Source organism: Acomys russatus, chromosome X (genome assembly GCF_903995435.1).
Source record: "Acomys russatus chromosome X, mAcoRus1.1, whole genome shotgun sequence".
NCBI classification, from domain to species: domain Eukaryota; kingdom Metazoa; phylum Chordata; class Mammalia; order Rodentia; family Muridae; genus Acomys; species Acomys russatus.
In genome coordinates, this window is record NC_067169.1 from 83,322,260 (window position 1) to 83,347,279 (window position 25,020).

General features: G+C 35.4%; 1 protein-coding gene across 1 annotated transcript in view; it reads left to right on the top strand.

Annotated features, from left to right (window-relative positions):
- The window catches only part of Col4a5 (collagen type IV alpha 5 chain), a 192,155-nt gene that overhangs the window by 150,725 nt on the left and 16,410 nt on the right, over nucleotides 1-25,020 (top strand). Inside the window, exons 37-42 of the mRNA XM_051142260.1 lie at nucleotides 3,874-4,000; nucleotides 12,067-12,147; nucleotides 12,967-13,065; nucleotides 14,123-14,173; nucleotides 15,361-15,546; nucleotides 24,264-24,397. Coding sequence (XP_050998217.1) covers nucleotides 3,874-4,000; nucleotides 12,067-12,147; nucleotides 12,967-13,065; nucleotides 14,123-14,173; nucleotides 15,361-15,546; nucleotides 24,264-24,397 — 678 coding nt within the window. The remainder of the gene's footprint in view (nucleotides 1-3,873; nucleotides 4,001-12,066; nucleotides 12,148-12,966; nucleotides 13,066-14,122; nucleotides 14,174-15,360; nucleotides 15,547-24,263; nucleotides 24,398-25,020) is intronic.

Sequence of the window (25,020 nt, forward strand, 5' to 3'; positions counted from 1 at the left end):
GACAATTTGAGCCATTTTTGTCTATACTGTACTAGTCTTATACTTGGAGCAGTGTCCTTAATAATCTTTTCTTGGGTAGTAGAAGATATTACTGAAACCATCATCTTAGTATAATGCCATGTTTTCTCTAGGTTCATCACCTTTCACATGCATGTATTAAATCTTTTGTGGGACTATTTGGCCTGGCCAAGCAGCTTTGCACCTATTATTCATCAGTTTTCCCTCTTGGCTCAATATTGCCTTGGTTGGGAGAGCTAAATACATAGAGAATCTGAAGCATTTATTTTATACTCTCTCATGCTTATTTTGTAAAAATTTGAGTGTTGTACAGCATGTTCAAAACTTCATTTAAGCAAGATGAATAAGTTATAGCAATCTCTGGTACTATACAGTATATATGATTAACATTATCACAAATCTTAAAATGTCCAGAAGCTTAATTAAACATTATGTGATATGTAGGTTTGGTTGGTTGGTTGGTTGGTTTGGTTTTGGTTTTGATATGCACTCTCACTTTATAGCTCAGATTGACTTGGCTCTCACTATGTAGTCCAGACTTGTCTTGAATTCTATATCCTATTACTTTAGCTTTCCCATGCATCACTACACACATCTCTTTCAATCACTGTTATTGCAAAACACACATACACACACACACACACAACACACACACACACACACACACACACACACACACAAGAGGGGTGAGAATGAGAATGTCGGAAGTAACTTGATTTGGATGAAAGTATCATGGATACATGACTGCATCCAGACTGATCAGTATGTGTGCATTTATGTACAAATATTCGCATCAATAATACCTGAAGTTTACAACAAGTTGTAGCAACTGCTTTCTGTTGGATTTTGTTTTATCTTTTGATTGATACATTCTACTTATATGCATTTATAAGGTTTGATTTTTGTACACACTGGGTAGATAGTTGCTCTTACACATTCATTGTTTGAGAATTTTATGTATGCATATTTTTTTTGTCAAATCCACTCCACTTTTTCTTCCCACTATCTCCTGCTGATTTTGTGTTATTTTTAAAAATAGTGCTTTTATTTGTGCATGGGTGAAATGCCATATGATGGAGCATGGGTAGCCCAAACTTGCTGCTTGTCTCTTCTATTCATTTTCCATAATCTCTGGTAACTAGCATTCTACTCCCAGTTTGTGTGAGAAGTGCTTACCTTTCTCTCCTCGATTTCAATGAGCATAAGGTTCCTTGGGTCCACCCATGTTGCCTAATATGAGAGGACTTCATGCTGTTTTAGAGCTTACTACACAACATTTCCTTTACCCACTTGTCTGTTGGTGGACAAACATCAATTTTGAGTGGAGCTGTGGTAAGCATAGGAGTGAAGGTGTTTTCTTGAGACAATGGTTTTATTTTCTTATGGTATATAATTAAGAGCAAGCCTGTTGGATAGTGTAAAAGCTAGAAGCCCTGTTTTAAAATGTTTGTTTAACTTTCTTGGTCTAAAGTAGAGCTAGAACAATTCATTGTTGTATCCTTCATCTCTGTGTGTGGCTAGAGCTATAAAACTGCGTCACCAGATAAGGATTGCGGCTTCCAACTGATGGGTTACCATTGTAAAGGTTACTGTTACCATTCAGAAGATTATGAGTTTTGTCCTATCCAGTCAAACATTTCCCATTTATTGTTTTTTCTACTAGCATTGCTTCTTCACTTTCAGGATTTCAGGCAAAAAGACAAAGATTAGCTATCCCATTAACTTTTATGCAGTCTATAACCATATTTTGGGGTCATAGGTTGCAGCATGAAAGAGTAGATGCTAATATTACTAAGATATAGTAAAGATTGACTGTGATCAACGTACATAGCTTAGCAATTTGAATTGTAGCAAGAGAAAAGATACTGAACGGAGTTCCAATTCTGCATGAAATTTCTGTGATACAACATAACGACCTTATCAATGGTGGTAGTTTCAGTTTGATACGCTTCATTTTTCACAAATTTCCTCAAAGCTGAGTTTAGAAAGAATGTGAATACTGGCAGCTTCACTGCATTCAAGTCACTCCTAGCTTTGCTAAACATGCAAATTGACTCAAATTTTGTTTTCTTGTGGAGATGCATGAGATTCTTGGTCTGATCTTTTGATTTTCGGAATCTTTTCCTCTTTATTTCTTAAGGCTTATCTTTTCTGAAACACAGTTTCACTTGCAAGTGTATGGATAATAAAATGTTAGTTAAAGCTTAAGCTGGTAAATTATAATGCATTTTGTAAGTCTTTATAAAATATTTGAAGTTTACTTGCCGTGAGGGTAATACACAGCTGTGTTAAGAGATGGAGGTAATACAGCTTAGAGATTGGTATCATTTGTAGAATTTAGCATACTTTATTTATCATAAATAGAAGTGTGTTGGGTATCCTGCAGGTTTACCACTAAGAGAATATTAGAATTTCTTTCTATGTTCTATTTTGCTATATAAATTTAATTCATTCATAAATAATGAAGGCCAGGCTAGGATGAAGATCAGGGGTAGAACATTTAGTTTCCTGCATAAACATCTAATGTGGGACCAATTCAAGACACGTTATCATTAGATATCCATTTTGTGTCCCAAAATGTGCTGTGTTTGATTTATAAGAGGTCAGGAAAAAAAATACATGCATCCTCAGGCCAAGATTAACTGTTAAGAAAAAGAAATGTAAGGAAATGCGTCAGTAATTTTAAAAAAACTTATTACCATAATATAGAAATACAAAATATCAAACAGCAAATTCTTATATACCCAGACAAGTATAAGAAGGCATTCTGTAGATGATATTGAGTGCCAGCTTGCTATTGAAGAGATCATGACCCTCATGAGCAGAGCAGTCAGTACTGTGGTAGACATTTAGGATTATGGTGCAGTTTCCATAAGTATTGAGAAAAACTTTTTTTTTTCTTTTGGGAAAAACTTTTAAAACTCTTGAAGTTGGTAGGAATTCTAAGACTCAATGGAAAGAAACATAGTGTAAATATTCATTTAGGAAATGTAGCCATATGCACATTGCCTGTGGCCACAAAAATATGTTGAATTAAACTGAAGAGTTATATTTTACATATATGAAACTGTTATCATCGTGGAGGAATATGAATGTAGCTATTACATGTGTATCCAACAATTTGACATTGTATCTTTAAAGTTCATTGTCAAGAGCTATATAATGAAGTTACCAGAAAATACAAAGGTCCCATAATGTTTCTGTAATGTTTTTTATTTTGGATTATGCCACATTCATAGTTATCTTTGGCTATGTAGCCCACAGTCCACATAGACTGCTTGTCAATAATGATTTCATGAAAGAAACAGATTATTAGATGTCCACTGAAGAATTGTTAGATTGTTCATGGTAAGATAAAGATCAATTTTTTCATTAGAACCTAGCATAGCTACTGTATTAGTGTAAGCAATGAGTTGCATTGAAGCATACTACTACGGATGACCCATACAACTACTAAAGTCAGAGCTCAGATTCTACCACTTGCTAACTGCATCACTATAGGTTTCAAATGACCATGCTATTTTTCTAATAGGGTTGCTGAGGAGTAATAAGGTTGATATATCCACATAGCACAGGAATTGCATGAGCTCCAGAATCTGATAGACTTCGGGCCAAGTCTTACTTCTGCCACTTACTAAAGACCTTTGGCTCTTGGCTTCTCTTACATTTTGCCTTCTCGTTTATCGATGGAGATGACAAATGTATCTCACCAGGCTACTGTGAGGATTAAGGGAAGCAATTTGCATAAAGCACTTAGTAGAGTTTCTGGCATATAATAAAAGCCCTATAAATGATATTCCATTGTTATACAATCGAAGTCAGAAAGAGACTCTAATTTGGTCTTTATGTTTTCAGGGTGAACCTGGTCTGCCTGGATATCCAGGAAATCCAGGTATCAAAGGTTCGGTGGGAGACATTGGTCTGCCTGGATTACCAGGAAACCCTGGGGCAAAAGGACAACCAGGCCTGCCTGGATTCCCAGGTAGGTGTATAATTAGTTCCCTTACTGTTCCTTCTCCTTCTTTCTTTCCCACTCTAATTAATATTGGAAACAACCTCTTATTTGGCAGACTTGCATGCTATACTGGCTAGCAGCATAATCTCAAAGTAGAACATTACTTTCTTTGCCCACATGCCTTTCTGTATAAAATGAGAATGAGAGAATGAGTGTTCTTGGCTCGGCAGGACAATATCCTGTGAGCGGAGACTCTTGTTTGGTGGAGCATTTTTCAATTTTTGACTGCTGGCCACAAGCCAATTAGGAAGCTTTACTATTTTTGCTGGTGATAATATACTCTGCCAGGTTCTTGCCTGATGCTGATTCTCTTAGAACATTGTATGCAGGCACACAGCTGGTAGCTATTGTTAGAAAAAAAAACTACGCTGTTCATTCAGATGAGAAGAACTGAATCATTCAAGCAAAGAGACTTAATACTATAGTCAAGGAGATAGCCTGACCTAGATTATTGTATTTGTTAATTCATGCTTCTGTGTAATTTTTAGTTTGGATTCTGAATTTCACAGTGGCATGGATGGGTCTTTGGTTATTTTTTTTTTTTGTTACTTTTTCATGGAATTATAACACACATAGGGAAAAGTATACAAGTCTTCCTGTCTATAGATACCTTTATACCTGTGTATGTACCTATGAATCAAACACACAAACCAAATTCAAAACATTAGTTTTGTTTACCCTCATCACTCTTCAAAGAGCACCCTCCCAACTCCTCACCCTTAGGTAATCATTATATATATATTTTCCCTGTAAACACAAGTGGAGGTTATAGCTATCTCTTTTCAAAAGACACTAGACATGTATATATGTATATAATATATGATATTTTATATATAATTATATATATGTACATATATATTAATTTTCCCTGTAAAAACAAATGGAGGTTGTTGCTTATCTTATTTTCAAAAGACATTGGATCTTTTCCTTAGTACTGTGGCATGGAGTATATTCCATGTACCTACCCCAAATTCTCATCAAGAAACTGTAGATACCAGAAGGAACATGAATACATAGGTGCCACACCTCCTAAGCCTCTCCGAACAGTATCACTAGCTCGTGATGAAGTACTCAAATGCCAGAGCCTACAAGGGAGATTCACATTCAAATCACCACTCCAGTCATTCATTGGGTTTTTATTAATTGTTGAAAGTTAACTTGTACTTTCCTTTCTGTTCAGTTTTTTTCCCTTTTGTTGGCTTTCAATCCCTTATGTCTTATACACTATTTTAAGTTGCTGTTCTAGACATTTCAATACTTTTATGTTCTCATATTAAAGCAACATTATACCATTTCATATCTAATATAAAGTATATATAAACAGTATTATTCCATTATTAATCAAGTCTCTGTGATTGCCTTCATGTATTTCATTTTTATGTGCATGATTAATCTTACAATTAATTGCTATTATCATTTTTTATTGCTGGTGACGGAACACAAGACTTTCTGCATGCTAGGCAAGTGCTCTACCTCTGAGTTGCTTCTCTAGATTTTTCTGTGTTTTAAACTGTCTATTGAACTCTAAAAATTTAAATATAAGAAAGGGAATTAATTTTCCATGTACGTAAGTATTTTCCATTTGAATTGTCCTACACTGTTTTACATCACAGTTCTGTTTAGTATCATTATGTAGAGCCTGATGTGGTTTCACTATCATTTATTGTAAAGTGACTGCTGGTAACAAATTATCTCACATTTATCTGACAATATTTTTTGTTTTTGTTTTATTGTTTTATTTAATTTATTCAGATTACATTTAAATTATTATACCATCTCTTATATCCTCCCATTCCTCCTTCCCTCCCACTTTCACCCTAGTCCCCTCCCCTATGTCTGTGATCGAGGAGGACTTCCTCCCCCACTATATGGTCATAGGGTATCAAGTCTCATCTTGGTAGCCTGCTATCCTTTCTCTGAGTGCCACTGGGCCTCCCCATCAAGGTGACGTGGTCAAATATAGGGTACCAGAGTTTGTGTGAGAGTCATTCCCTACTCTCCACTCAACTGTGGAGAATGTCCTGTGCATTGGCTAGATTTGAGTAGGAGTTCGATGTCTACTGCATGTATTGTCTTTAGTTGGTACAGTAGTTTGAGCAGAACCCTGGGCCCAGATCCGCCCATCATAATGTTCTTCTGGTAGGTTTCTAGGACCCTCTAGATCCTTCTATTTCTCCATTCTCCCATACTTCTCTCACCTAGAGTCCCAATAGGATGTCCTCTCATCTATCCCAATTTCCTAGTAAGTGAGGTCTTTCATGGGACATGCCCCATTGAGCATGTGAATATATACCATTTGAGTCTTTCTGCTTCTGGGTTAACTCACTTATTATGATCATTTCTATCTCCATCCATTTGTCCACAAATTTCTGGATTTCCTTGCTTTTAATAGCTGAGTAGTATTCCATAGTGTATATGTATCACAGTTTCTTTATCTATTCTTCTACTGAGGGATACTTAGGCTGTTTCCAGGTTCTGGCTATTATGAATAAGGTCGCTATGGACATGGTTGAGCATATGTCCTTGTTGTGTGGTAGTGCATCTTCTGGGTATATTCCAAGGAGTGCAATAGCTGGGTCTTGAGGAAGCCCTATTCCCAGTTTTCTGAGAAAATGCCAGATAGATTTCCAAAGTGGTTGTACAGTTTTGCATTCCCACCAGCAATGAAGGAGTGTTCCCCTTTCTCCACATCCTCGCTAGCATGTGCTCTATCTGACAATATTTTTATTTCACCTTCATTGCAAGAAAAATTTAACTCAGCGATGGGTTTTAGAGTTTGAATCTTGGGTTTTTTTGCATGCTAATGAAGCACTGTACACTGAGCCACATTCCTAGCAAATATCATTGACATTGACATTTTCCCTCCCCGTCATCCACTATCTTGTGTGTCCTAATAACAAGTCAGTATTTTAAAATAAATTTTCCTGTATGTTAAACCCTGATTTCTTTTCTGGTTTCATTTTATATACCATTTTTAAAGATGTAGTGTGTGTGTGTGTGTGTGTGTGTGTGTGTGTGTGTGTGTGTGTGTGTGTATGTGTGTGTGTGTGTGTGCACATGTGTTTGTTTGTAGGGATATGTGTTTGTGCATACAGGTAAAAAGGAGGACAAAATAAAATATGGCATCAGTTCTCTAGAGCTGGAGTTGAAAGTTGTATGGTTGTGAGTCTCTGTGTTTATGTGGGTAATAGGAACTGAGTTCTGCTCCTTTGATGACCATTATGCCATCTTAACTACTAAGCCATCTCTCCAGCCACTCTCTTGATAAGTTGTCATATTTCTTTTTCTTTTTATTTATTGATATTCCTGGATTTGTAAGACTGTTACTTTGGAAGAAGTTCCAGATATTTTGTCATTATATACTTCTTCCAGATTTTTCCCATTTATAATAGGTTATTCACTATTATCTCATCTATTATGGAGGCTTTAGCTGTATTTTTACATTTCTTTAGTGTGTGTGTGTGTGTGTGTGTGTGTGTGTGTGTGTGTGTGTGTGTGTTCACACACATGGACATCCAGGGGTAACCTGATGTAATTGATTCTCTTCCTTCACCATATGGGGTTTGAAGATCAAACATTGATTGTCAGGCTTGATGACAAGCACTTTTACCCAAATGAATCATCTTACCCACTTTGGCCAAATTTTCTTTCCAGGTTTTAAATTTGTATAGATTTAAATTACACAGATCTTATTAATTACCTTCATGTTTACTGATTCCTTTGTTTCTGATTTGTTTTGTATGTTGTTAATATCCATAAAAAATTAGATTTTTCCTTTTAAGAGTTACCGTATTTCTCCAGAGATTGATCATTTTCTTCACTCATTATATACATTTTTTGTTTTTATTTTGAGAAAAGGTTTCTCTGTGTAGCCTTGGCTGTTCTGGACTAATTTTGTGGACCAGGCTGGCCTCGAACTCACAGAGCTCCACCTGCCCTTGCCTCCTGAGTGCTGGGATTAAAGGCATGTGCCACCACGCCTGGCTTACATTATGTACATTTTTATCTGAAGAGTTTTTCTTATTAATTTTTGGTGCTGGCAATGAATTCAGAGCAGCATATGTACATACTTTTTCCAATGAGTTATATAGTCAGTTGCCATGGCTATATGTTCTTGGCCACATTTATTATACCTGGTTTAAAGAAGTTTTCTACTTATTTTCACATTTTAATAATTCAGGAGTCAAGTCTAGCTCTGAAGTTTTCCTTTACTGATGTTTAAGACTCATATTCCTTCGATATATGGTGCCATTTGTTATGCCCTGTCTTAGTTACTTTTCTATTGCTGTAATAAAATGCCGTGACCAAAGCAACTTATAACAGAAAGTGTTTAACTGAGATTTACAAAGGGTTAGAGTTCATGACCATAAGGGATGGGAACATGGCACCAGGCAGGCATGGTGCTGAAACAGTAGCTGAGAGTTCATATGCTGAGACACAATTATGAGGCACAAAAAAGCTAACTGAGATGATGTGGACTTCTGAAACCTCATAGCTCACCACCAGTGACACATCTCCTCCAAGAAGGCCATACCTTCTAATCCTTTGAAAACAGTTCCACCAACTGGTAACCAAATATACAATGCATCTTATGCAAAGAATGCTGAAAATATTATATATAAGGATTTCAAATGCAGTTAAATTTCTTTGTAAAATGTTGACTATTCTAGAAAGTCATTCATTCAATCACCTGAGAATCAAGCTGATCTTCCATTGATAGAGTTTTAGGCTTTATTACAAAGGGATATTTCTGTTGCCCTTAACCTTAAGTGTATATCCTAGGCCTGGCATGTGGGCTTTTCTTTTAAGCTGTGGTTGTTCTGGAGTCATTTCCTTTGAAATTTTTATATAATATTTTTATCTATTAAAATATGTTGTCAGTAAAATCGCTTAGCTGTCATTCATTAGGACCTTTTTATTGTCTTTTTATTTCTTATTCAATTATAGCATTGATTTCTAAGAGGCCTACCATGAACATTTGCTGTTCTTTGTTATTAAATCAAAGCTAATCTAGGGACTGATGTGGGATGATTTTGCAGATAGTAAACTTTCAAACTGGCTCATCTTTATATACAAAAACATTCTCTGTGTGTTGGCTCTGTTTCTTAACAATTAAACTTTATTATACAACCCAACTATCTTATACAAGAGGGAAAAAAGGTTAAAGGGAAACAAGAATGAACTTTCCAGTATCTGTTCCAAGGGACGGGTCCCTAGGTGCCTCTGGCCTGCATGCTGCTCTGGCCTGTTCACTGATGCTTTTCCCGATCCAGGTTCGATCCGAACCTGCTGCTCCTCTTGTACTCTCTGCCTGTCTGTCTCTGCAGTGCAAGGGCCAGTCTCCTCCTCCCATTGAAACACAATAATCCGGGTAGAGTCCCTGGTCTGCTTCCTGAATTCCAGGCCCAGGATGCCTCCACTCAGTCTATCTCAAGGTTAATCTCAGGGAGTATCCGTGGTGTGTCCAAGGGCAAAGCCCGCCAAGACAGCTTTCACCTGTGACAAAGCTTACAATCCTTCCCACATATGTTTCTCTCATATAGTCATATAAATACTTTAGACACATATTTTATCTAATCTACGTGAGCACATAAATATATACCCACATATATTTATGTGCACTAAGTGTGTGTCTGCTGCCTGTTCAGGCTAGAAAAGGGCATCAGATACCCTGAAATTGGAGTTATGGATGGCTGTGAGCCAACCTGTAAGTGCTGGAAAGCAAACCCTGGTCTTCTACAAGAGCAACAATTGCTCTCAACTGCGATCCATCTCTTTAGCCCTCAAATAAGCTCTTTAAAAGCAGAAAATTTTCTCCAGCTCTTAGCAAAAGTCAAGTCAGAGAGAGTCAAAGTGTAAGAGAGGTTCAACACAAGACAGGCTCTCCTTACTCAAATGGGAAAGATCCACAGAGCAGAAATGTGAGGAACCTGCAAAAATGGAATGATTCACAACAAAAGGCCTCCAAACTTCAGTCCTGTAAGCACGAGACACCAAATTTGGCTAATAACTTGAGTAGGCTTAGAAGCTCATCTTTCTCCAAAGTTTCCAACTAAGAACCTCTCCACAAAGATACACTCGTTGGTCCTTAGGAATCACTAAGCAGAAGACTGGCTGCAGCTGTACCTGGATTATTGGTAATAATTGGCAACATTGAAGTCATTTCATTTGGTGTAGTCGCTTGAGAATAGAAAACGAATGCACTGCTCTTTTAGCTATACTTTCAAATTTTACTCCACTCCCAGTCATGACTGCTAGTGCTCCCTTTCATATGTTTTTGAAGAGCTTTTTTGTTGTCTGATTTTAAGTTATAATTATGAAAGCAAAAGAGGCTCTGGTATGCTCACAGCATCTTGAATGGCCTCTAGTATTTAAGAGTAAGTTTAACGAAATGTTTGTGTTGTCTGTTCATTAAAAACAATAGAACTTCCTGTAAGAAAACTTAAATACCTAATAAATGAAAATAATTATATATAGCTATATTGAATACACATAGCATATTCATCGAGTAGAAAATAAGTTTCTTAAATGTCAGTTGTCACCAAAGTGGCCTATCATTTTAAAGGGGCTCCAGCTCATTACCCAAAGAGTGAAAACAAATAGGGACTAGAGAGTTGTCTCAGGCATTAAGAGCGCTGATTACCCTTGTAGCAGACTCAGGTCAATACTCAGCACACAAATATTGGCTCATAACCATCTGTAACTCCAGTTATAGGACATTTGATAACCTTTTCTGACTTCCAAGAGCAACAGACACTCATGTGATATATATACATACATTGCAGGCAAAACACTCATATTCATAAAATACATTTTAAAAAAGCAAAGAAAAGAGAAAGAAGAAGTTAAGAAACTAAATCTAAAATGGAATAGATGTAGAATACTCAAAATAACACTGAAAAAAACTTCATTGAAAAAGCTTTGTTGGTAACTTTGCACTCCCTGATCTCAAGGTATGTAGTAGTTAAGGTGGTATGGTACTTGCTTAAGAATTAGTAAGCATATAAGCATTAAGAAAACACATAGCATAGAAAAAAAGACAATAAAATGACCCACCCAAAAAATCCAATAGCCAAAGTAAAGGCTCTTCAATGAGAGTTTTTGTTGTGAGCCTAACCTTAAATGGTTAAGCCATCTCTCTCTGGCACTCAATGAAGTTATCTTAAAATCCAAAAGACAATAACTTCAAAAGAGAACAATTGAAAGATGTAATTTAAACACAATTTAAATATTTGGTTATCAAAGCAAGCTATTAGAAAAACAAATAGGAAAATTAAAAATTATTAAAAATATTGACATGAGAAAAACTCAAATTTGGCATATATAAATAACTCCTACAATTCAAGAAATATAATATACTTTTAAATGAGGAAAACTTTAAATTGATATTTCAAAAAACAATATATGCTTATGACCAGTCAGTACATGAAAAGCTGACCAATGCTACTAAGCGTGGAAATCAACACACTAAAACCACATGCTAACAGTATGGCTGTTTTAAGAGAACAATTGATACTACAATATATATTGTGCATACACATCAGGAACAACTAGATTGTTTTATACATTGCTGTTTTAAGTCTGAATTAGTTTCTCAGTGTTGTTCTTTAATAAAACACAAAACAAATCCTACCCCGGCCCAGAAATTCAATTATTTGCCATTCACTCAAGATAATGGTATGTCCACAAAAAAGTTATGCAAAATGCCCATAGTACTTCATTAATTATACCTAAAACATGTCACCAAAATCATGTCCAACAACAGATGACTGGACTTAATACCAAGTGTTGAATGGAATACTAATATTTTATTACCAGCACAATATCATTGGAATTATCTTTATATTTAAGAACCTATAAAAGTATCAACTCCTTTCAAATTTATTTTCAATTATACAGCAATCATCAACATCTTTAGGATTCGTTTTTGGTCTTTATTATTTCAATGCTAATTCTCTAAATTTAAGTTTTAGTTATAGCTCATAAAGCAATGTGTTTATTTTTTAATTCTTAAACTGGGTTTTTTATTCTAGGAATGCCTGGGCTTCCTGGACCAAAAGGTATGAGTGGTCCTCCTGGTAACCCTGGCCTTCCAGGAGAACCTGGTCCTGTAGGTAAGCATGAAGAAAGACACTGCTGCTGTTCTATATGAGTAAGGAGTTTGTTTTTCATAGTTAGTGTGGGAAGGTTACATCTCCTGCTGTGAGCATTTTCAAGAGCAGGAGATATAGAGCTCACTCATTTATCACTACATATTGGGCATCAACCGAATAACTTTTCATTTTAAAATTAGTCAAATTTTATCTCTAGTAGGCATTATTGTTTAGGTTCACATTTTTCCATGGAGAATAATCCTCTCTATGAAGGGCAAGTTATATCAATCTTTTTGTTTATTGACTTTTAAAATAATTCTTTTGCCTTGGCCCATACCTGTCAAACACCTCACCACTAATCATGAATTCATCCTCAATATCCTGAAGTACTATTACAATAATACAAATGTTTTGGATAATGATTTATTAGATTGTTCCTTGTGGTCATCATTACCTTGATTTCTTTATTCTTTGTTCTATACAATTTCATGATTTAGAGGAAGGTTTCAGAAGCACTTTGTTAGTTGGGGCTGTGTAGGTTTTGTTTGTTTTTAATTATGTGTGGGAGGTATGTGTGTGAACATATGTGCCCATGGAGGCTACAGATGTCCATCTGCTGGAGCTGGACTTATAGGCAGTTGTGAACCACCTGATGTGGGTGCTGGCAACAGAACTCGGGCCCTCTCTAAGGACAACGTGTGCTCTTAACAGCTGAGCCAGCTCTCCAGTCCACTTTGTTATTGTCAGAAAAAGAATTGTTGGGAGCTTTAGTAGGAAGACTGGGGAAGGATGTGGAAGGCAGTTAACAGGGTCAGTATAACATCCTGTTCTGTTCTTTAGGTGGTGGAGGGCGTCCTGGGCCACCAGGACCTCCTGGTGAAAAAGGCAAGCCAGGTCAAGATGGCATTCCTGGGCCAGCAGGACAGAAGGGAGAACCAGGTACTATATTTTTTAGTTCTTTTCTAATTTCTTCATGGTATGCCTTGATTGGTCCTTTTACAGCTCCCGCAAAACTCTGTCTTCCTTATAACGTAAGGTACCACACATTTCCCCCTTCCTAACTGACTTCTTCCTTGGCATCCTGAAGGTATTGGCTCATATCTGTTGGACAAGTTGCTTATCTCTGAAGAAAAATATTCTCGATTGTCCATTTGCTTTTACAGCAAGAATTTACCCAGAAATTTTCAAATGTTTCTTTCAGTGTCCAATGTGTACCTTATTTATGAATTTTTATCTAAATATACAAATTATGTCTGACTATCATCACAAGTACTGTGTGTGTGTGTGTGTGTGTGTGTGTGTGTGTGTGTTTCTTTTTTACAAAATGCCTAGGAATTGCCTTCAGGTCATCAATCTTGGTGGCAAGTGCCTTTACCCACTGAGCCATCTTACCAGCTCTGTAGTTTTTCCTTTCTAGTGCAACTGACAAATGTTAGGCATATAGTGGCAACTTAAAGAATAAATCTATACCAAGCTCCACAAAAGTTTGTTTACTTCATATGTGAATGTTTTGCCAGCATGTATGTATATACATTGTGTGGGTGCCTGGTGTCCTAAGAGGTCAGAAGAAGGTGTCAGATCCCCTGAAACTGGAGTTACAGGTGGTTGTGAGCCAACTTGTGAGTTTGGGGGAGCAAACGCAATTCCTCCACAGGAGCAGCAAGTTCTTCATACTGCTTACCTTAAACTCCAGTCCCCGTGGTTTTCTTATCTGTGGGTTTCTTGTTCTGTTAGAAGTGTATCTTCTGGAGCCGAGCATGTAACTTGGTGGTAAAGTGTGTTTCTAGCATATGCAAGCCCTAGGTCTGTCCACAGCACAGGAAAAGAAGGAGTGGGGAGGGCAGAGGGAAAAGAATGGAGTGAGAAAGGGAATAAGGAGAGAGGAGAATAAAGGAAAGGTTACTCTTCTGCATGTTTGATATGATATATAACACTTATTAGAAGCCTCAACACTCAGTTATTACTACCTATTTGAGATATTTTTGTACCCGAACAGGTCAACCAGGCTTTGGAATCCCGGGACCTCCTGGACTCCCAGGACTTTCTGGTAAACCTTAACAAAACACGCTATATCTACCTGTAAAATGAAAATATTCCCGAGTCTACTTATTTTTCCATGTCTACCACTTACTCTTACAAACTACATACATCTGAAAAATTAAAAAAAAAACATAAAGCTCAACTTACCATTGTAGTATTTCTCATTCCTATTTAATATAAGGAGCTATGTTAATAAAAAAAAAGACATCCCCATGGAGAATCCAATAAATAACCTTTCATTCATGTCATAAATACTAAGGGCATGATAGAGAAAATTGTTGGAAATTTAGAAGCTTTCATTTACTCAGAAAAAATGCCTCTTCGTTCTATGCAAAAGTAACATAAGACGGAATTCTGTAGAAGTCTATACCAGTAATAAAAATGTTTCTTGAATTCTCACATAAGGGCTAGACATGAAGACATACACCTGCGGTGCAGGCAAGAGGATCTTATATTCTATGCCCCCTGGGCTACCTAGATGTACCAGGTGGGGAGGGGGGAATATGTGAGGATACATATCTATCTTTCCTCTCTGGTATGTAATCTTATAATAGGCCCTAAACACATACAAATCTGAATAATTGCAGATGTGTTTTGCTGATATCTTGAAATGATCATTGGCTGTTCTATAGAAACATTTTTCAAACTAAGATTATATCTCCTAAAAATTCTAGTATCCTTTTCATGAAAAGTGTTGCTTTAACGTACCACTGTTTTATGACTCTTAATTATTAGTGTTTTATAATAAAATGTCAAGTGCAGTTTGTCTAGATAATGATTATAATTTTTTCACTATCATGGTCTGAATATAATAGCAGCCATTGAATTTCATTAGCCTCAAAATTAGACCCAAACATTTAATAGGTGTTTTCATCTATCTTGAACCAATTCTTGAAGATATTTTACACTTTATTTTTTATTTTTTCCCTCATAATTGCTGGTCATGTGATCATTGCTCTGTGTCCTCATACAAAGGATACCCTTTAGGATGCTGTCATTATTTCTCCATTGCTAATAAATACTTCTGATGACAGATATGTGTTTACTAAAGAAGATAGATTTAGATGTGTTCAAAATAAAAAATATCATAATAAATTTCATTAGCTTATCAAGTAGCTTTAGGCTTATAGGACAGCTTTTAATTCAGCATTCAGTATTATTTAATGTATCCTTAATTTCACTTTACTTCTACAGGTCAAAAGGGTGATGGAGGATCACCTGGCCTTCCAGGAAATCCTGGCCTTCCAGGTTCAAAGGGTGAACCAGGCTTTCAGGGATTCCCTGGTATGCCAGGTCCCCCAGGTCCTCCTGGTTCTCCTGGTCCAGCTTTGGAAGGTCCTAAAGGAAACCCTGGGCCTCAAGGCCCTCCTGGGAGACCAGGTATGATCATGTGCGGTATGAGAACTGGTCTGTTTACCAGTTCAGTAATTTCATTTTGTTGGCAGGTTATTCAGTCTTTAGAATTTTAGAATTTGTCACATGAGAACTTCTTTTTAAGAAAATAGCTTGGTTCACCCAGCTTGTTCCAACATATGTTATTTTCAGTAATGCATATATTATTTATTTAAGAGTTCAAGTACAGACAGGCATGGTGGTGCACTTCTTTAATCCCAGTACTCAAGAGGCAGAGGCAGGTGGAACCCTGTGAGTTCGAGGCCAGCCTGGTCTACAGAGTGAGTCCAGGACAGCCAGGGCTACACAGAGAAACCCTGTCTCGAAAAACCAAAACAAACAAATACTAAAAAATAAAAGCTCAAGTACAAAACAACTTGAATGGAAAAGGTGAAATAATGGTTTTGTTAGTATTTTTATTAAAGATAAAACTATACTGATAACCTGGCATCAAAATGTAATATGCATTTTCTAATGTAAACTTCTCAGCATGTTATCACAGAAATCATTCAAGTGATCACCAAATACATGCTTGCGTTCCATATCAGAAGCTGTTGCTATGGTTCTGTCACATGATCAGCAAATGTCACCAGCCACAATAAAAACAAAAAGCAAAAACTTGATCTCTAGGAGCTAGGCAATCCAATTTGTCTTCAGCATCACAGCATGATCAAATTGACTCGTAATCTCTTAATCTGTCATGCCTGTACCTCACCTTTTCTGTGCTCACTCTTCAGTAGATCCATTTTGCATCAAGGTTCACATTTTCACTTCATGTCTGTGCTGGATCATTCCATTCTACTAACTGGGAAATGCTCATTTTCAGCCCACGTTAATGTTGCTGAGCCCAATCACTGATGATAGGTTATTAAATGATTTAAGGGACTTAATGTTCAAATTTTCAGTAACTGAAAATTTGGCTTCCTATTTTTTTAAAGAAGAGAAATTTGAGGTAGAAAGAAACCAAACAATTGTCTTTTCATCGCTTAAATATTCTTAATTCATTTTTAAAGTCTACCATAAAACAAAAGCTTACATCCAAATTACAGTAAAAAACAGTGAGTCATTGGACTTGCTTTTATTAATACGTGCCTTAAAAACACAACTTAAACAGTAGCATTTTCGAAGTCAGATTTAATGTGTTGAGGGTGTTGCCTTTTCTATGTTTACTATTGAAGAAAGAACAGTGAGGAAATTCTCAGCCACCTTAACTCTCCTGCATGCCATATGAAGAACTGAAGCCAACATCTTGCTTTGTTTGCATGTCATAATTCAAATAAACCAAACTATTATCCTTTTACATTCAAATTAGCACTGTCGTTATTTGTTACTAGTATTGGAGCTCTCTGTTGAACATTTCTTTAAAATAATAACAAAAAAGCAGTAGTCACAAACATGCTTCGCAATCATTGTCTGTAAAGAATAATCAAAGCCCTCCTGAGAATAATGTACATTTAATGAGGGCTTGATTCTTGATTCCTTTATAAACTATAGAGTGAAAATAAAGTGTGAAATCAGTTTTTCTTCGAATTGAATGTTCTGAATTTGAGCTCATAAAAATAAGCATTGTGAAAATGATTGTTTAAACTTCCAAATTACAGTATGTGTCTACTTTTAATTTTAACATTAATGCTAAATGGAGATAATTTGGTTTATATAATCTGCATGAATATGAACTTTGAGAACGTTCTATTATTAAATTCAACTTTACCTCGGGAGTATTTAGTATAATGCTTTAGTTTCTTGATGTTTCTAACAGTTTTGATATTTTCCTTTTTGTTAACGATGACATTGGGCCTTGGTGAACTTCCATCCCTATCCAGGGCCTCCAGGTTAGCTTCATAACTGCATGAAATTTGAAAATTTACCTATGTATTTATGTACATATATTATTTATGTGTGTAGATACACATATGTGACTGCTTATATATATGTGTGTGTAATGTTTTCAAGTTTTTAAATATATTTTGAGGGCATATGCCAATTCAGTTTTTAAATGCTGGCCTGGACCTAAGTTGTCAGAATATTGTGGTGCCAAGTATTTCTCCTAGAATGGCTTCAAATTATCCAACTAGGAAAATGAACTAAATTAAATTCTTCAAAATTCATACTTCTGTGCCATTTCAGTTGAAATTTCATAGTACTCATTTTATCAAAGTATTTTATCAGTGCCTTAAAAATTTTTTAAACATATTTATTTATTTATATGAGTGTTCTATTTGCAAGTATGACAGAAGAAGGCATCAAATCCCATTAAAGATGCTCGTGAGCCACCCTGTGATTGCTGGGAATTGAACTCAGGACCTCTGGAAGAACAGATAGTGCTCTTAACCTCTAGGCCATCTCTCCAGCCCTGCCTTAAAGACTTTTATTGCAAAGAAATTAAACTCATTTAGAAAGGCACTTTAAAATAATAATAATATAGATTATCAGATCCTACAGATAATGTAATCCTTAATTTGCTAAACATACACACACACACACACACACACACACCTCTATAAAGTTTTCAAATAGTTTCACATTTTGGATCATCACATATTTTCAAATATTTATTTTTATTTTAACTTATGTGCACATTCATGTGTTTATATCTGGGCACGTGTACATGAGTAACAGGTGCCCACTAAAGCCAGAGACATAAGACTTGCTTGGAGCTGAAGTTACAAACAGCTCTGAGCTGTCTAACTTGGGTGCTGAGAACTTAACTTGGGCCCTCGACAAGAGGAGTGTGTGCTCTTAAGCACTGAACCATTGCCCCAAGTCCTTTGCCACGTATTTTTAAATGAAAGTGCTATGATGAAGAACAAATATGCATAAAATAAAAAATACTCAATATAGCTAGTGCAAATTGAAGGCTCATATATATGTTCATCACACATATGCAAACAAATATGACGTAGAAAAATTACCAAAAGCTACCTAATGGGGAGGGGGTAACTTGAAAAGTTAACAATGGATATCTCAACATATTTATTATTTTTTCAAGATAAACTCCTTTTCTCATTTATAGTGAAGTAAACCAGGTCAAAGTAAAATCCTGAGGTCTGGCTGTTGAGAATGGGGAGATCTTTTTCTTGAAATGAACCAAAAATTCAGTTTGTGGGGGGAAGCTATGAATCATTATGTAAATGGTTACTTGATTCATTTTTACCATGCCAACCATGCACACATACACACACACACACATACACACACATACACACACACACATACATACACACACACAAAATATTTTCTGTACAAGAATTTATTTACTAGAGATTCTTTTATTAAAGATGGAGGTATTAACTATTGGAGATTTAGAAGTTGAAGGTCCTAAACTGATTTGGTCAGATTTTTCTTGTAACTGAGTTTTGCAGGCCAAAAAAAAAAAAAAAAAAAAAAAAAAAAAAAAAATCAGGGAAAGGAGTGGGAGGGGTGAAAGAGTGAGACCTACCAAGAAGTCTCACAGATGCTGGTCTAAAGTTTGGTAAAAGAGAGGGTCATTTTTCACATTGGAACACTGAGACCCAAAGTGATTGATAATCTTGCTTAAAGTTATGCATATTGTTAGTGACTGAGTAGGGGCTCCCCAATACTCAGTTATTGTCTCTTCTACTAGTCGCACCCTACCGTCCTTCCACAAAGGCTTGATGTTTATAATCTGCATCTTGATAAGTTCATGAAGCAAAACTGCTTTTATATTGTTAAGAGACTTATAACTGTAGCTAGCTGGATCTTATATCTAGATTCTTTCTTTCTTTCTTTCTTTCTTTCTTTCTTTCTTTCCTTCTTTCTTTCTTTTTTTATCTTTTTTGTTACCTCAAATCTCCATCAATCCCTAATAGCATCATCTTACATTCTTCGTAAGTGGATGCCATTGAGTAGATTAAGACAGGGAATGTGATTTAACTATCAACAAGATAAAGACAAGATTAGGAGGTACTTTGAAGCAATTTTGACTCTTATTCTGTCTAACTTGACTAGAATTCTGTTGCCTTGATCACTACTAGACTGGACTGCTAGGATTTCTTTTTCTGTAACACTAGAATATATTTGAAGAAGATAGAGAAAAATAGCCACATTACTTTAAAACCCATTTAACAACTTTCCATTTGTTAAACATGCTCAAATTGTAGTTCTTGAAATCTAGCCTCTGTCATGTTTACAATAAGAAAAAAAGCAACTGTGAGTGGAAATTAGAATTAAAGTATACCAGCTGAATCTATAACTTACCATCAGTAATCACCATTTATATATAAGCGTCTAGGTGTTTCTTTTGGTTTCTTTTTCAGTTAAATTTAATTATGTGATTTAAAAACAAATAGTAGATTTAGGCCTCATACATAAAATTGACTTGGCATATAACTCATTAAAATGAGTTTTAGTAATTAAAGTCTTTAGCAATTAAAGTCTTAGAGATTTTGCTATGATATGATCCAAAGTTTCCCATGCTGATGAATCATTAAAATGTTTTATATCAATAAAATATTATTATGAATATTCTTATTATTGAGTCCTTCAAAAGCAAACATATACATATACATAAGAATATCTTTACTTTTATCTATACTAAGGAACAATTCTAATCTAGTTAACTGAGTGACCATACTATAAGTCACTGGCTTTGGAGACTAATTACATAAACAGAAATTTGTATTCTAAATTTCAAATTCTCAAACACTTTTAAAGTTCTGGTTTTAATCATCATTGTGTTCATGTGTAGCATCTTGCACATGGAAGGCAGTAGTTCTATATTTCAAAACTTGACTTAAATCCTTATATAAACATGAGAGGGAGGATAGTATCGATAACACTGCTCTCATTCAGAGAGATGAAATTGTCTGCAGCCTGTAGCTACTACATAACAGGATAAAGAGTAAGTTCCAAGCTCTTTTAGCACCTGGGACTCATTGCTCTAACACCATTTATTCTCTTTAATATTAAATTATTATAAATCATAGCAAGAATTCTAAGGAAAGAAAAATTACATTTATAGTTAATTAACACTAACCAAAGAGTGTTCTATTGTAGATTTTAATATTTTTAATAATGCTCCTCCTTTAAATGGTGAATAGCCTGATAATATATGCATCGAACAAAATTTTTTGTAAAAAATTGTTTAATAGTTAAAATGTGTTGGGGTGGGTTATTGCATGTCAGAATAGTTTTAAAACACCCTTTCACTAATAGTCTTCATATTGTTGGAAAATCTGGATATTTATTAAGTTCAGTCATCTATTATGCTTAAGTATGTATAACAAATACTAATTTGTAGAAGATAGCCTCCTGATTTATTATGAAAAATTAAAAATTGACATTTTAAAAAGGTATTTGATTAAGACAAACAAAAGTACAATTGGTATTTGTTTTTATTTTTCCAATGAGTCACAGGTGAGCTTTGTAATTATTTTTTTGCCTGTGAGGTTTTGAAAACTAATTGTTATTATCACATTGGTTCACGCTGAACATCCATATAAATCTTCACTTCATGATTGTATTACAGGAAGGTAAGACATACTTAAATATTTATTCACAGTTACTTCTTTGTTATAGGAAATGAAGGCTTTTGGTGAAATGGTATTATCCTGCCAACTTTAATGTTCTGAGGAGCTAACTTTTAGAAATGCACAGTAGTAAAGTTAACATAATCTCTTAAACAGAGTCTCTTTGCCATTAATGACCAGCAGCCTATTCTCTAGAATAAGCTCTAGTTAAAAATGATTTAGTTCTCTAAATTTCTGGATGGGTCTGCATATTGATTGTGCTGTAGATTTAAAAATGCTGACAAAGAAAATTATTGTTAAACTTGTTCTATGATGTGAACCACTTCTAACTCATAATCTTATTTTGTACTGTGTGATGTCTGATACTGCTAACATCGATCTTTGGGCTTTGGTGAACTGCTCTTCCCAGGTTTTCAAGGTTAGACTCTTCACTGGTCAGTTTTCTCTCTTTTTTAAAAAATACGTTATATATGTGATAAGAGAAGTGCACTTTATTACTGCAATTCAGAAGTCATTGAAAAGTGGTGCTATTCTTAAATACTATCCTATTGGGTTTTGATCTTTTTGAAAGGTACTATGACTTATGTACTATTAAATTTAAAATAATATCAGATCTTTGTGATATGATTGTAATAGATACTTTTATATGAATGCATGGTAAAATTTGAATAACCATACATACACCTTTACATTGTAAATTGCATTAAGATATTTAGTTAGGCAAGCATCTGGATAATTTCTAATCTCTGCATATAGATTTTATTTTTTTGCCCACAATTGCCATGAGCTATGTGACAAAGGCTGTTTCCAATAATAGAGGAAGAATGCATAGGAGTTAAAAGAAAACTCCTATGTCCTTAATATATTGTTAATGTATTTTTTTGGGGATAATGCTAATACATAAAATGACATAAAACTCCAATTATTTTCTTTTAGTTGATAAAGAGTAGTGCCTTTTCTTCAGATGATGCAGTATCCTAAAACTCCAAACGGAGAATGATGGCATTCAAGGGTTCATTTTTTTCCCCATCTTAAATCTTCCCTCATCATTGTCATTGACTTTGTTGAGAGATTGGCTTGGTTCAGAGAAACTGTTAGTTTTCACGTAACAGCCTAATTTGCTACCAGACTTCTAGTTTAAATTGTACAAATTACTGTGTTTATTTAGAAAATCCCATTGTTATTTGAGCTAAGCAGCTGTGGTTTTATTTTTTAAGTACAAAGTACTCCCAAACCTTTTTTTACAAATCAGAAAGGAATTTTTGTTATTGTGATGTCTCGTTGGCAACGTAAGGTGATTATATGATTTAAGTTGTCTAATTCTAAAAATTAATTGCTATGTTATCACAAACTTGTTTTATTTTTCATATTTAGATAAATGCCACATTATGAAGTCACTGAAAATTGTTAAAACATTAAAGATCTCACAAGATCCACTCTTATCTTTAATTTTACTATTGATTATTTAATGATAATCGTATTTCATGGTTCTGACTATTTGCTAGGCACTGACTTAAGAAAGTAAATGAAATACTATTTCATTTAATATTTCCAAAAACCAGGAAAGAGCTAAGGCTATTTTTGTTTCTATTTCATAGAAGAAGAAATTGAAGTTGAAGGGCCTAATTATTTTGTGAAGGTCAAAGAGCTAACCACTGATGGAACTGAGATTTGAACCCAGCATTGTAATTCCAATATCCAGTGCTTCTAATCACTGTGCTGTTCTGTCTTGCTAGTGTATACCCTTTTATTTGGAGTCATAAAAGTTAGGGAAGGTCATTATAGATTGAGTTTAATATCATGTCAAAAATAAGACCCTTTGTCCAGGTGTAAACACTGGGCAATTATTCTATAAATTCCTATGTTTATAGGTTATTATTACTTTAAAAATCATACCTACACAAAAACATTTTTGTTAAAATAAATTTTAAAACTTCAGGCTACAGAGAGAAGATATACAGGTTATCTTAGTGGGACTTAAAAAAAAAGTCAGCCTCAGCCACTAAGCACTCTACAAACATGTAGCATTTATTCCCTACCTTCCTCCAAAAGACTTGCCTAGTGATAAAGCCACCTGGTTGCTTAAGAGAACTAATATCTTTATTTAGAAGATAGGTTAAAAATGTAGTACAAATTTAAAAAAACTTAAACAAAAAAAACCTCGGAAATATTGTAAAATAACTTTTATGAGTACCATACTGAAACAATAAATATCTAGCATTTAGAACACAGCCTATGTGTCAAAAATATTGCTAAAATGAACTTAAAGTTAGTGTGCTTAACTGTCTTAATTGTTCAATAAGTCATAACTCAGAAGCTAGATCTTGTCTAGCATACATAAGGCCACAAGCTTGGTCCATGCGCTGCAAAAATTGCATAGTAGTAAAAGATGAGTGAATGTATCTTCTTGCAGATAAAACAGCTGAACTGTATTTTGTGCTGGAAGTCAAACCCAGGACCTAGTTAAATGCAACATCCTCATCCCTAAGCAATTTAATTGTAATTGCTATAAGAGAAATGACTTGAATTCCTGATTACTCTACAGAAGTCATTTCCTAAGTGTTGGTCCTGCAGCTAGCAGCTTCGCCCACCAAAGGGCATATTCCTGTGCACTCTCCCTATGATACTGGAAGGAAAAACTTTATGAGTGACCCATGGAATGGTTTTAACATCTCACTTCCCACAGATACATACTGCAATTTGAGGCCAATGCTCTCCTATGTCGCATTTCAATTTAAGTCAACCACTTTTCCAAGGATTACAGAAGCAAACATTATCTTATCCAGAATTGCTTTAGATCTGAGTTTATTATGTTTAGTAGAAAATAAACCCAATGGTCTGGGGAGATGTTTCTGAGTTTGTAAAGTATTGGCTAGTATGCATGAAGCCCTCCTTCCAATCCCCAGGATGCCATCAACTAGATGTGGTGGTGCATCCCTGTAACCTTAGCACTTGGGAGGTAGAGACAGACAGAACAGAAGTTCAAAGTCATTTCTTTGCTGCATTTTGAGATGCATGAGATGCTGTTCCAGAAGAGAATATAAATCTGAAAGGTCTACAAACCAGCATTAATAACAAAAAGAATCTACCTTTACACTAGAAAATTATTCAGTCTGCCTCTATGTATTTTATTCCACAAACTAACAAAGCTGTCTGATATTTTAAAAAGCCTGGCATACTATACTAAAATGTGGCCATTTGTTGTGCATTATCAAGGTCTACCAGGCAAGGAAGGTCCCCGTGGTCCCCCTGGAAATGGAGGAATTAAAGGGGAGAGGGGAAATCCAGGCCCACCTGGGCAACCTGGGTTACCTGGTTTGAAAGGAGATCAAGGACCACCCGGACTTCCGGTAAGAAATAAGAATAGACATCTGATGACAGAATAGTGTGGTGACAGCTTTCAATTTGGGAATTCCGAGCTGCATAATTGCATTAACATTCACTGTATGGCTTGTTGGTGAAGAAAAATGAAAATAGAAAACTAGGTTCCTAGTCTTCCCACTAAAGTGTCTTTGCTGTTTCATACTAGACGGGTTTTGGTGAAAATAAACCTATGAAAAAGAATCTCACATACACATCAGTGCATTGCATTTTGGATGAATATATTAATGGGGAAGTAATTAGAGCCAGGGTCATGTTTCAGTTCCACAACTTGGATTTGCTTTGTATCTATGAAAGAAACAGGCATCACAGTTCTCTCTCTTTACCTATAAAGAGAATAATATATCCATTTACTCCTGGGGTTCCTCTCTTGGTTTGAGTGACCCAGAGAGTCATGTACTTCCTTATTATTCCATTCAAGCAGATTCCTCATAGACCGCCTCTACTTTCTGGGCTGTCTTCTAGTCGTGAAAGCCCAGTACAGTAGAAAACATTATCTTTAAAGTAGTGGCCCTTAACATTTTTTCCAGTATTTTTCCCATACCATCATTGCAGTAGCTACCTAGATTTAAACATCTAATTCTCTCATTAC